Below are 13,028 nucleotides of genomic sequence, written 5' to 3'. Positions count from 1 at the left end.
TTCCAAACTTAGCATGAAGTTGCTTCCTATAAAACAAATAGTTGATTGTGGTCATGGCTTCTTGTGTGATGTTAATTGTCTGAGGACAGAATGGGGGTCTGCACATGGGGTCTGTTCCCTAACTAATGTCAAGTGTTCCTCACAAGCTGTAGAGAAGTGATCTCTAATTGAAATTTGTCTATCATAAGTGTGGGGTGGGGGGCACGTGGATAACCAGAGGTTCAAGCCAGAAAGGAATACCTATGCAAAAACAGGGAATTTCTTTTTCTTTCAACACAAATGTATATAGAGTTGACCTTTAAACAACATGGAGGTTAAGGGCATCGACCGCCATTCATCTGAAAACCTGTGTATAATGTTAGAGTCGGCTCTCTGCATCAGCAGTTCTCCACCTCAGGATTCAACCAACCATGGATTGTGTAGCACTGTAGAACATATTAATTGGAAAAAAATCCGCGTATAAATGGTCTTGTGCAGTTTAAACCTGTGTCATTCAAGGATCACCTGTATATAATTTTTTTCTATTTAAAAAGTAATGAAGGGCAGAAACGAAATTAGCTGTTGTATGGCTGTCATGTATATCACCAGAGTTTAGAAGGATAATTTTGTAGTAACCCATGTCATCTTGCTTTCAGAATGAACTGAAACTGAATTTGCAACCTTGTGTGCTAGGTTAGGAGTTGTTCAACTCGAAATAAGTCAATTAACCTTTCTGAGCCCCAGTTTCCACATTCATATAGTGAGAGTTATTCCTCATTACCTCATTGGGTTATTGGGAGATTTATCTGAGATAATACATGTGAAAATGTTTGTGCAATATTGAATAAATTCTGGTTTCCCTTTTTTAAAACTCAAGAGGTCTTTCAATAAGATGATGTTTCTTGTTAGTACCAAAGGGGATACATAAGAGGTGGTGGTATAAATAAAACTTAGTGAAAGATGAATAATGATGCCAATAATCAGACATATGGTTTTAGAGTTAGAATTTCCATGTTATTTATCTCATTTGTTCTTCACTAGAATCCTGTGAATCAGTCAGACTAATTATATAGGTGAGGAACTGCAACTCAGAGAAATTAATTCAATTAACCAATATCATCTTGCGGGTCTAGCATGGAGTGTTCTTTCTGACTAACAGTCCAGTTACTTGATGGTGTCAATGCCAGACAATTGGCAATCACCCAAAAGTTAGAAGTCCAAAATAATGTCTGAAAATCTAGCATTGTTCTCAGCTTTACCATGATTCCTTTAGAGATGAGAGCATCTGGGCCCACATGAAGCTCCGTGTGCATTTCTGGGGTCCTGTGAACCAAAGAAAGTGTGTTTCTGATATCAGATGCACCATAATTTGTGACTCTTTTCACTTCATGTTTACCATTTCCTGAATTGCAGTTAACTGATTGGGAAAGACTCCCTTCTAACTTCAGTGAAAGGTTTGATTTGCTTCGTGTAGGTCAAGGTTCATCTATTTCGGCCATTAGGTGCCACAGATGAGTTTCTTCATCCTTTGGTTGATACTCAGCACATTCTGTGTTAGGATGTTATCTATCCTAGTATGTATATTCTTTCTTCTCCCATTGGAGTGTGCAAGTCCCCTAAAAATGGAGACTAAATCCTTTTTTTGTACTCTCAAGGCCCAGCTGAGAGCCTAGAATTTAATGGTTTCTCAAAAAAAGAGAAAATTCCTGCTGCAGCTGCTGCTTTTGAGATACCATTCATTATTGACTTCTTAGGAGAGTTTTCATTAGAAAACATCATATGAAAGAGAGGGCTCGTTTTAGAATAAGCAATGTCTGCTACCTCCCTCCCTGTATAGTGAATGGTCTCTTGAGAATTCTTTCATAGAGGCAATTGCTAGGAAGATAAAGGATATTTAGGAAGGCACTAGTAATTGCCCTGTCCACTTGAAGGCAAGAAAAGGTAACAGAGGTTCTACCCTCCCAAACACAAACATGAGACTGTTGAAAATTATGCCTGAAGCTAGAGCAGATAGACAAACAGCTGCCACTGGGGTAAAAAGGCTTTGAGATAGAGTTGAATTTCTTATTTCTAAAGAGGAAGAACAGAGTGTGTTTTGTTTGGTCCTTACAAATTATAGTGATTTGGTTTCAGCCTGAAAACAAGCACCATAAGCAAATACTGGCAGGCAGAGTCTCCATGGGAGTGGCCAAACAAATCCGTTTGCATTTCCTTCCAAGCCCTCATTTGGCTGATCCAGCCATAGAAAAGCAGAACAAAAGGCGATAGATTACTGCACCCTAAAGCATCCAAGTGGCTCCTTTGGGCTCCGCAGTTATTTATAGCCATCTGGCTCCCACTGAGGCCTTCCTGTTCCATCCAGTGATTGTACAAATGTGCAAATAAAAGCTCCAGGACCTTGATGCAGGGTGCAGCCAATGATTAGATTCTCAAGGCTTCTGTGTTGTTGATGTAGCCATGCCTTTTAACCATTAGTGTGAACGTGGATCTTGGAACAGGCTCATCTTCGTCTTCATGTGCACATTCTGTTTGTAGATGTTACTATGAGGACAGATTCACCCAAAATGACGGATGTGGAGCCTGTGGTCAGCAATTTTGCGTCGTCGGCACGGGCCGGTCGCCGAAATGCCGTCCCGGACATCCAGGGTTCAGCGGCTGCAGGCGGGACCTCGGAGGAGTTGCCCGTCAAACTGGAAGCCCTATCCGTGAAGGAAGGTAACACTCAAAATCCTCTTAGAATCAGTGGTATTTCTCTCTTCCTCCTCCTTTCCTCGGGAACAATCTCCCCTTTAACTAGTTAAACTTGTTTACTAAGATCTCTCAGCTTTTGTTTAAAGCTAAGTAGATCTCTTCAGTGTTTCAGAAAGTGGGCTTCTCTCTTTAATCTCCTGGTATAAATGTGGAAACTGAACATTTACTTATTCATTGGGTATGTATAGTTATGCACAGTGCTAGTGTTTGGGAATACAAAGGTGGACAGTTATAATCCCTTCTTTCAACCAGCTTACAAAATTTTTTGAGTTGCTCTCAGAAATAATTTTCCTTCTGCCATCCGTTGGCAAATCACTGTGGAAGCTTCTACTCCATCGTGGCATTCTACAAGCTCTTCTATTTATCGTATCTCAGAATAAATTTATTATCAATTAGAGATGAGAACTTTAAGGTGGGTGTTTGTATAAAGGTTGACGTTCTCTAACCAGTAGAAAAAGTTGGATTCGGAAAAAGCAAGAGCTATCAAACCCCTGTAGGAAAATCTCGAGTCTTTCACCCCACTGCTTATACACTGTTCTTAAATCTTCTAGTGTTTAGTTCTGTGAAAATAAATATAATAATACTGTGCCCCATTTTAGACTTCAAAGTGGACTCCAGTTTGTGTGTTTATTGTGTTTATTCCTAGTGGCAGTGAGGCAGGAGAGAGCTGGAAGCTCCGTACTTCTACCCTATTCATATGAGCCCCAGAAGAGGGCTCTTAGTTCTTTGCCTCAGGAGGTAACTTTCTCCCTGGTAAAGTTACAGACTTCCCAAATGTTCCTGGTATGATCTCTATGAAATACTTTTATCCTTGTTAGGCCAGGGACTGTGGCCAGACCCTGGAGTCTGGTGGGACTTACCTTTTTGGTTGAGTTACCTCACTTTTTTCTAAAAGTAATTTCATGTCTCTTAAGGGACTCTATAAATAACAGAAAATATATATATACATACCCATAAATTATCATAAGATAAAAGATGAAGGAAATTAAAGAAAGAAGATAAAATATGTGTACTGCTTTTGGCTTTTTAAGTTCAAAAGTGTAATATGATTATGGTTATCAGGGCTTGAAGGACCATCCTTAACTTGTGAGGTAGAGAATATAAGTTATTTGTTCATGTAACTGGTCTAATTATAGTGGATAGCCCCTAAACACATACACAGAACTTTAATGCTTACTGACATTATTTAGTTAAACAAACGAGAACAAATATATGGTACGAAAGTTAGTAGAGTCTTCATTTTATCTTTTTCCCTGGGAGAGACTGTTATCTGAAAGAATACTGTTTCTATTTTTATACTTTCCTTTAAATCATTTTCAAATAAAGTTGAAGGTACTAAGAAAATCCAAATGTTAAAAGGGAATTAACATATAACACCAGATGTTAAAGAAAACACAAAAGGAAGTAAATTTATATATGTAGATGGCCTTGATAATGTGTCACTAACGAAGTTATATATAAATAGCTTTAAGATCTGCTTTTTGTTGTTGTTGTTAGCTAAGTACAGACATTCAGGATTTAAAATTGTTTTTAAAGCAGTTGCAGTTTTCAATTGATAATAATAACAAAAATCTGGGGTCTGTCTCAGACACTGTGGTTTCAGTGTTTTTAGTCATTTAAAAATAGAAATTTTGGGAAAGATCTTCAAGTTTCCCTCAGATCAGTCCTGTTTTGGTTTTCCTTTTTGATATTCTTAAGTGGGAAGAAATCTAAGCTGTCAGACATCCTGCATCTTACATGAAATTAACCTGCCTAAAATCTTCGTAGTTCACAATCTGTCTTAATCTATCCCTTAAAAATTGATAACTATGGTAGGGAGGACAAGGATGCCTTATAACATATCAGCAAGAGGTGACAGAGGGTGGCAGCTTAGGAAGCTAAATGTCACAGAGGGCCTCTCTCACCTTCCACCATCTCTTAACTACACATTTGATCCATCATTTATCTTAGTGGCAAGTGTGAGGCAATGTGGAATACCCAGGTTCGATCCCTGGCTCGGAAAGATTCCCCTGGAGGAGGAAATGGCAACCCATTCCAGTATTCTTGCCTGGAGATATATTCTATCAGAGAATTAAAATAGGATGCTGTGGTAGAGAGTTACTGGGTGGCTCCTTTAGATTGAGAAATTCAGGAAGTCCTAACTGAAATCTGATGGCAGTGGAATATTTTGAGTAACAACTGAATGGTCCAGGCAGGAAAGTAAGAGGGAAGGACATTCTTTGTAGAAGGAACAGCTTGTATAAACCTCTTAGAGTGGAATGAGATGGACATGTCAAGAAGCATAAAATCTTGGCCACAGGTGAGAAGGGAGAATAGAGATGACATTGGAGAGTAAGCAAGGAATAGCTTTCTTAGGGCTTTAGAAACCTGGGTGAATAAAGAGGATTTTATTCTAAATGTGAGGGAGATGATATTCATGTTTGAATATTTGAATATCCACTTTGTTATTTGAGGAATGGATTGTAGGAGAAATAATAGGTATAGTGGAGTTAGGAGGTGCACTCCCCATTAGGAAATCTTTGGGGGCCAAATTAAACATTCAGATTCATAAGACCACATTTGGTGCCAGTCTGATCAAAAGTATACAGGTTTAGAAACACAGCGGGCCAGAAGAGCCACGTGACATCATCTCCTTCTGTGTGGATCCTCGCAGAAGTCCATATAAGCAGTCATGGGGGCTAGTCTCTGTGCATCCCCACCCCACCACTCACTGAAAACTCAGGCGCAAGGCGACAAGATTTGCACCAATGGGAGCAATGGTGGGTTAGAAGCCTCATCTTCCAGGGAGTTAATACTTTGCAGTTAAGTCCATGGACACTACAAGAGACATGCTCAGTTACAAGAGTCATGACCTTTATGGAATCCCAGTGCTATGGTTCCCTACCAGTTAGAGTATAGTTTCTCTCAGTGCAGGTGTATTTTACCATTTGGGTCATTTCTACCATACACTTACTAACCGTGCTGACATACCAACATAATCTGGTTTCCAGGGTAACAGAGCTAGAAAATTAATCTCAAGTCAAATTTGCCATTAGAGCAGGAGAAAGGATTTGTTAAGCTTTTACCCATGGAACAGTTGCAGAAATCTAGTGAGAGATGATGGCTTTGAATAGGTTATGAAGATGGATGGAATTGGGTGGGTTTGGGATATGTTTTCTAGGCACAATTCATAGGACTTGATGATGAACTGATGTGGTAGAGATGACTACAAGCAATGAAGAAGAGAAATAGAGAATAATCCCTGGAGCAACAGGGTAGATGGTGATGCCATATACCGAGAAGGGCCAACATGGAAGAAAGGCAGTTTTAAGGGTTAGAGGAGTGATTTCTGCTTCTTCCATTTGAGATGCCTATGAGACATCCAAGTGCTGTCAGCTCTACTTTCAAAATTGGTTCAGAAATCTGCCAGTTTCTCCCTCAGAGATCTAGTCTCTTGGTATCCGTGTGACCCCATTTTCTGTCCTTTCTCTGCACAGTCCCCATGGCAGTTCTTTCCTGCACATTGCTGCCTTTGACCTTGATGTTTTCTCTGCTTGGAATGCTCTTCTCCCTGCTACCTACCAAGCTAACTTCCTCACCTCCTCAGGTCTTGACTCACATGGCCCCTTCTCAGTGAGACATTCCTAGCCAACCCAATTTAAAATTGCAATCTCCAGGCCCCAACACGTCTTGACAATTCCTTTTTTAAATTTCCTCTGTAGCACTTGTAAACTTTCCACATGCCAGACATTTTACTCATTTTAGTTATTGTCCATATTTATCATGAAGATTTCCCTGAAAGTTGGAATGTATAGTTTTTTCTTCACTGCTTGGTACGTGTGTTCATTGCTCAGTCGTGTCTGACTGGGATCCCATGGACTGTAGCCTGCTCGGCTCCTCTGTCCATGGAATTCTCCACGCTGGAGTACTGGAGTGGGTAACCATTCCCTCCTCCAGGGGATATTCCCAACCCAGTGATTGAACCTGGATCTCCTACATTGCAGGCAGATTCTTTACCGTCTGAGCCACCAGGGAAGTAGCACGTGCTTAATAAATATTTGATGAATGTAGGTTGGAGAACAGAATAGTCTATCAGATTTCTTTTCAAAGATGCCCCTGATGATTTTGATAGGACCCATTTTGGAGAAGTAATAGAAGCAGTAGTCATATTTTAAAATGATGACAGCCAAAGATATATTTTGAAGGATAAAAGAAAAACCAGTCAGTGGAGGCCGTTGTCAGTTTGGAGATGGTAGTGACTTGAGGAAATGAAGGTGCCAGGAGAAAGAGCAAAAGTCAGATGAAATGAGGAGCTTAGAGATGATCATGAGAGTGCTGTTGAGGCAGAAATGGATAGGATCCCGGATTATGAAGAAATTAGATCTGATCAGTGGAAGCAGCACCAGCTCCAAGGGTGAGCTGGCCTGGCAGCTGCTCAGGGCCCTCTCTGGGCTCAGGTGAGGCTTACCCTTGGTTTTGTTCTATGGTTGTCATCTTGAAATTTTTCCATATTTTTTGAATAAGGGGTGCTGTGTTTTCACTTTGCCAGGGGCTCCAACAGCCATAGCCAGTTCCAAAGACCACGTCTTCCATGGTCATATGGGCAAAAGAAATATGTCTAGACTGCAGGGGTAATTTTACAGGTTTGGTGGCAGAAAGTTGAGCTTGTCTGATCTGATAGTTTTGATTTGTTTCTTTTTCCTGTGAAGTAGAAAATGAGATTAACTCTTAGCAGCAAAGAAGGTGGGAAGTGTGAGGAAGCTGAGAGTGTGATCTGTCATCGGGAGATGGGGAAGGGCAAGGTCCATCAGTCTGCATCCAAACTGTGGCTTTGTCACTCACTAGCTCGGTGACTTTGGGCAAGTCACTTAACCTGTTTATGCTTCAAGAGAATAGTCTGTAAATGGAGATTGTAATAAACCTTTGAAGGTTGCCTGGTACATAATATTCTGGAGAATAAGAGAGAAAGGTAACTAGGAGACAGACCCATACATCTTTTCTTTGTGTAGTTTCTACGTCTACATGGATGGCAAAAAAGTGTGTCCTAATCAAGTAGAAAATGACTAGAGTGCATAAAGGAAAAACTTTTTTTCCCAGTATAGTACAAAGTAGATTTCAATATATTCTCTATGTGATGAAAATTTATCTGTTTTGCAGATGTGAAAAAGAAAGATGAAGAAACAGCACAAGATCAATTGGAAAAGCCCAAAGATGAAGGAAAATGAGGGCTCATTACCTGTCAAAAGTGCTGAATTTCTTCACAGTGAAAGACTTGGTGGCCCTGCTTTCCTGAGATGTTTGATCTGGTAGTAACTATGGTAACATTGCAGCCCTAAGCAACATGTATGTATTAGATAATTTTGTTGTGACGCTACTCACTTGGATTACAACCATGATGTCCAATGTAGGTTATTAAAAGGCAGATTACTTCCAAACTGCACCCAGGAGAGAGGTTAAGAGTGCATGATCATTTAAATACATATCTTTTGTCTATAAACCCAGCTAAATCCACTGTTCTCTTGGATTTCTTAAGCCAGATATATTTTAAATTCCATTTTTATGGTAACAGGTAAACCATTTCTTGGTAAATATAAACCAAACACTAGTAATTTAAAACTGTATGGGATTTGTAAGAAATTGTGTTTTTTTGGTGAGAAAAGTGATAGATTAGCCAAAGAAGGATAGATAAAAGTATGTTTTTATCCAAATATGAAGCTTTTCCCCCCAAACTTTAAACAGATTTGGAAAAAATAGTAGAAGTTTGACAGCTCAAACATCTCTAGAAAATTTTTGTCTGATGTATTTTGCTTCTAGTCTATGCATACTGTGATTTTTCATGTGAACTCTTAAAATGGAAAATTTGTGATGAATAGTTTATATGAAATATGCCTATTAAATGAATCTCACTATCTTCCTTAATTTCAGTGTGCATATGTGTGTGTGTACATTTTTCTTTAATGTGAATTACACAGAACACTTGACTAGTCGCTTTGTACTGTCTTTTCTTATTTTCAGGGCTTTTGTGTATATGATTTGTTTCTTAAATAATTTCCTCAGGAATGCAGACCTTAATTTTTATATCTTTCCTAAACTAGCTGACATAATAGTAAGCACTTAAGTGTTTAGTGAATGGTACAGGCAGAAATAGCAAAATACTTGCTTTTAATATATATTTAATTATATATTTTAAAAGGAATGAAACCAAAACCAAAGCTTTAGTAAATTTTGATTTATTAGATATTTTAGGAGAATCATGGAATTCTGAATTTTTAAAGACAATCTGACTAATGGATTTATTTTTATTTTCAGATCTATCTGCATGCAGTATTTTATTTGATTGTTGACTTAGGCCACGTCTGTATACAGTAATCAAATAAACTCTTTCACTATTAAAGAAACTTACTACCGACCCAAGTCTTCTTCATTTTATCTCCTACAGTGTAACAGATGGAATATGGTGACATTTTAATGAGGGAAGTGAATAGTCTTTGCAGTATAAAACACCTCCCACTTCTCATTTCATTGACAAAGTTCATCTTTAAACCTGAGAATACAACAAAGGGGTAGATTTCAAAGAATCTGGTTGCTTTAAGTTCTTAAACATATATTTTTCTTTAAAAAATAATCAAAAGAGGTATTTTAGGTGTAGTGCTAATTTAACATTCAATAAAATATCTTAGAGCCGTAAAAATTAGGTTTCTGGAAGTTATTTAATGACATGATATTATATAGTCAATATAAAGAGGAATTTGGAGAAGGAAATGCCCTAATATTCTTGCCTGGGAAAGCCCACGAACAGAGGAGCCTGGTGCACTAGAATCCATGGGGTCTCGAAGAGTCGGACGTGGCTGTATGACCAAGCCCTGCACACAAACGGGTTAGGCTGGAGTTTTCAGGTCGGGGGGAGTGACAGTTCGGCCTCCTGAGTAGGTTTGGTAACATCTGGACCGTTTCTGGCTGCCACTAGTAGGGGAAGGGGCAGGGAGAGAATGTGCTCCTGGCATCCAGTGGGCAGAGCCAGGGATGCTGCTAAACTCCTTAGCCCTATAGGGCAGACCCTCACAGCAAAGAACTATCTGACCACGTGGGTCAGTAGCACTGAAGTTCAAACTGTCAAGTACTTGGATTTTGGATTCAGATGATCCGGGTTTGAGTTCTAGCTGTATGATCTTGGGCAATTTACATCATGTCTCTAAGTTTTATCCTCTTGGAATGGTATTAGTAATGGTACATGATTTATAGTGTGAACTATATATATATGATATATGCTAGGTTGCTTCAGTCATGTTCAACTGTTTGTGACCCTGTGGACTGCAGCCTGCCAGGCTCCTCTGTCCATGGGATTCTCCAGGCAAAAATACTGGAGTGGGTTGCCATTTCCTTCTCCAGGGGATCACCCCAACCCAGGGATGGAGTCCGTGTTTCCTATGTCTCCTGCATTGGCAGGCAGGTTCTTTACCACTAGCACCACCTGGGAAGCCCCTTATAGGGTGAATGGAAACAATAAAATATGTGGGGCACTTGGCTAATGCCTGGCAAAGAATAATTATTCAATAAATATTAGCTCGGAGAAGGCACTGGCAACCCACTCCAGTACTCTTGTCTGGAGAATCCCATAGCAGGAGAAGCCTGGTAGGCTGCAGTCCATGGGGTCGCGAGTCAGACATGACTGAGCAAATTCACTTTCACTTTTCACTTTCATGCATTGGAGAAGGAAATGGCCACCCACTCCAGTGATCTTGCCTGGAGAATCCAAGAGACTGGGGAGCCTGGTGGGCTGCAGTCTATGGGGTCACACAGAGTTGGACACCACTGAAGTGACTTAGCAGCAGCAGCAAATATTAGCTATCACCATCATCATTTTTATTCTAAATGTTTTTGCCATTATTTTCTGGTATTGGAGGTGGATTTGTTAACTTGGCTATCTTCTGTTTTCCTCTGTGATTTCCCAAGCAGTCTCAATCTTAGAACTGGGAGAAGACACTCTGATGGAAATTGACAATTCATGATAATTACCACATTAGTGCCTATTCAGTCATGCTAATGAGCCATTGACAAGTGATGAGTATTACCCTTTAACAATGAGTCACCTCCCTAGTGTTTTATGACAGTTACTGACACAAAACAGAGTTTTCAGTCAGTATTTAAATAAGTGTTCCACGAAAATGTAGAAGAGAAAAAGTAACAGATCTTGAGTGAGAATATTTATCTCTCATTTAGAAGATATTTTTTTCTCATTTAGAAGACCGGAAATGAAGTCATGTCCCTCCTCATTGTTGCTAGTAACGACACATATTCTTAATCATGTATGTCCTAAATCACTTTTTCATTACAACACACACACATATCTCTCATTTTATGCATATAATATTTTATCTTACATGAGGTATCAAGCTTGTTGAATATTTGCCAATGAAAGGATTTTTTGGCTGAGAAGAAATCCAGAAAAAGAAGAATGAGAGGTCAGTGGTAATTTAAAGACAAAATTGAATTTACCAACCAATTTCTAAAAAAAAAAAAATCAAACTATTTCTGGGAGCCTATAGTATTTTGTCATAGCAAAGTCACTTTAAACAAAGCCCCTAGTTGGGGCTCCTTCAAGAAAGTCTCCATGCTCATTTTTGCTATTGTCTTTTTACAAGCCACTTGCTCTAGTCAATAACTATATAAAGTCTTAATTAACACTGTCAGAGAAACCAAGACAAAAGGGGATAATAAAGCTAGAAAGAGGCTATCTGGAGACTTGACTCTGTACATAGGAGGAGAAAGAACAAAAACCAGTCTGTGTCACGTGCCCAGAGATTTTGCGCGTGTGTGTGCGTCATCTGGACTGGAAAGGTTTGAACCTTCTCAGAATGAGAGTGCCTACAGGGGGAGGTATCCTGTTTGTGAAAGGAAACGCAGCATTAACTTTCAGTGTTACTAGCTCTGGTGGCTTGGGAAGATGATGGAGAGAGAGAGGAGAGGAAGAATTACTGAAGCACCCTGGGTTGTTGCCTCATCTGTGGAATCTGACACCTCTAGTTCAAATTACAGCTCCGCCATGTGTGCTCATGACTTTAGTTTCCTCTCTGTCTTTCAACTTCTTAACTGTATAAAATGGCAAATTATTATGAGATGTAAGTGGTAAGCTGCTAAGGAAAATGCCTGGTACATACCAAAGCTTATTCTTAATTGTTATTAATTGCATGAACATAAAGGGTGATGGAGACTTCAAGGTAAATGCCCTAGGTCTTATTGGTTCTTTCTTTGTTGTTTACCAAAGTAGATTTTTCTGCTAATCTTTCACTCTCTTTTCTCTCCACCAGCAGTACCTCCTTAGCTAAACCTAAGACTGATTAACTAGAACGCACTCCATTTTTTTTCAGACTTATTAATGATAACTCGCAGAACATCAAAATCTGCAGCTTATTAAAAATGGAAGCATTGACTCAAACAAAGGGCTAGAGAACATATTGTTACTGTTAAAAGCCTAGAACAGATTTCTAGTTGAGCACACAGTGATAGGAAAAATGATCATCATAGCCATCCTTTGAGTGACTGGTGATTACTAAGCACCCTTGCTGACCCTTTTGAAGCTTCATAATAATGGTCATACAAAAATGGTTCATGATGTTTCTCATTTTGCAGATGAAGAAAATGGATTCAAGAGGTCCTTCAGGAATTCACTCAAGTAAGAAAATGACAACTGTGGCCTTGGATAGGGCTCTCAGGACCAGGATATGCTTTTCCTATACTGCTCTCAAGGGCCCTTTGCCTCAAACCATCTCATCCACAAGTTTTATTAAATTTGTGAAAAATGTCATTGGTAGTTTGATAGGGATTGCAAAGAATCTGTTGGTTGATTTAGGTAGTAGAATCATTTTCACAGTATTGATTCTTCTAATCCAAGAACATGGGATATCTCTCCATCTGTTTGTGTCATCTTTGATCTCTTTCATCAGTGACTTAAAAGTTTTCTGCATACAAGTCCTTGGTCCCTGTTGTTCTGTTCAGTTGCTAAGTTGTGTCCAACTCTTTGTGGACCCATGGTTTAGGTAGGCTTATTCCTAGGTATCTTATTCTTTTTGTTGCACTGATGGATGGGATTATTTCCTTAATTTCTCTTTCTAATTTCTCACTGTTGTTCAGTCACTCAGTCGTGTCTGATTCTTTGTGACCTTATGGACTGCAGCATGCCAGGCTTCCCTGTCTTTCACTCTCTCCCAGAGTTTGGGATCAGATGCCATGATCTTAGTTTTTTGAATGTTTAAGCCAGCCTTTTTACTCTGCTCTTTCACCTTCATCAAGAGGCTCTTTAGTTCCTCTTCGCTTTCTGC

At 39.4% G+C, this 13,028-nt stretch overlaps 1 protein-coding gene across 5 annotated transcripts in view; it reads left to right on the top strand.

Moving 5' to 3' along the window:
- The window catches only part of PKIB (cAMP-dependent protein kinase inhibitor beta), a 114,063-nt gene extending 104,952 nt beyond the window's left edge, over positions 1-9,111 (top strand). For all 5 annotated transcript variants that reach the window (XM_043890401.1, XM_043890400.1, XM_043890402.1 and 2 more), the window contains 2 exons: positions 2,515-2,694; positions 7,867-9,111. In XM_043890401.1, coding sequence (XP_043746336.1) covers positions 2,523-2,694; positions 7,867-7,934 — 240 coding nt within the window. In that variant the 5' untranslated portion in view covers positions 2,515-2,522 and the 3' untranslated portion in view covers positions 7,935-9,111. The remainder of the gene's footprint in view (positions 1-2,514; positions 2,695-7,866) is intronic.
- Positions 9,112-13,028: the final 3,917 nt, after the last annotated feature.

The sequence above is a fragment of the Cervus elaphus genome, chromosome 28 (genome assembly GCF_910594005.1).
Source record: "Cervus elaphus chromosome 28, mCerEla1.1, whole genome shotgun sequence".
NCBI classification, from domain to species: Eukaryota; Metazoa; Chordata; class Mammalia; order Artiodactyla; family Cervidae; genus Cervus; species Cervus elaphus.
The sequence above is the reverse complement of the archived record's forward strand: the minus strand, read 5'-3'. Positions and strand labels throughout refer to the sequence as shown.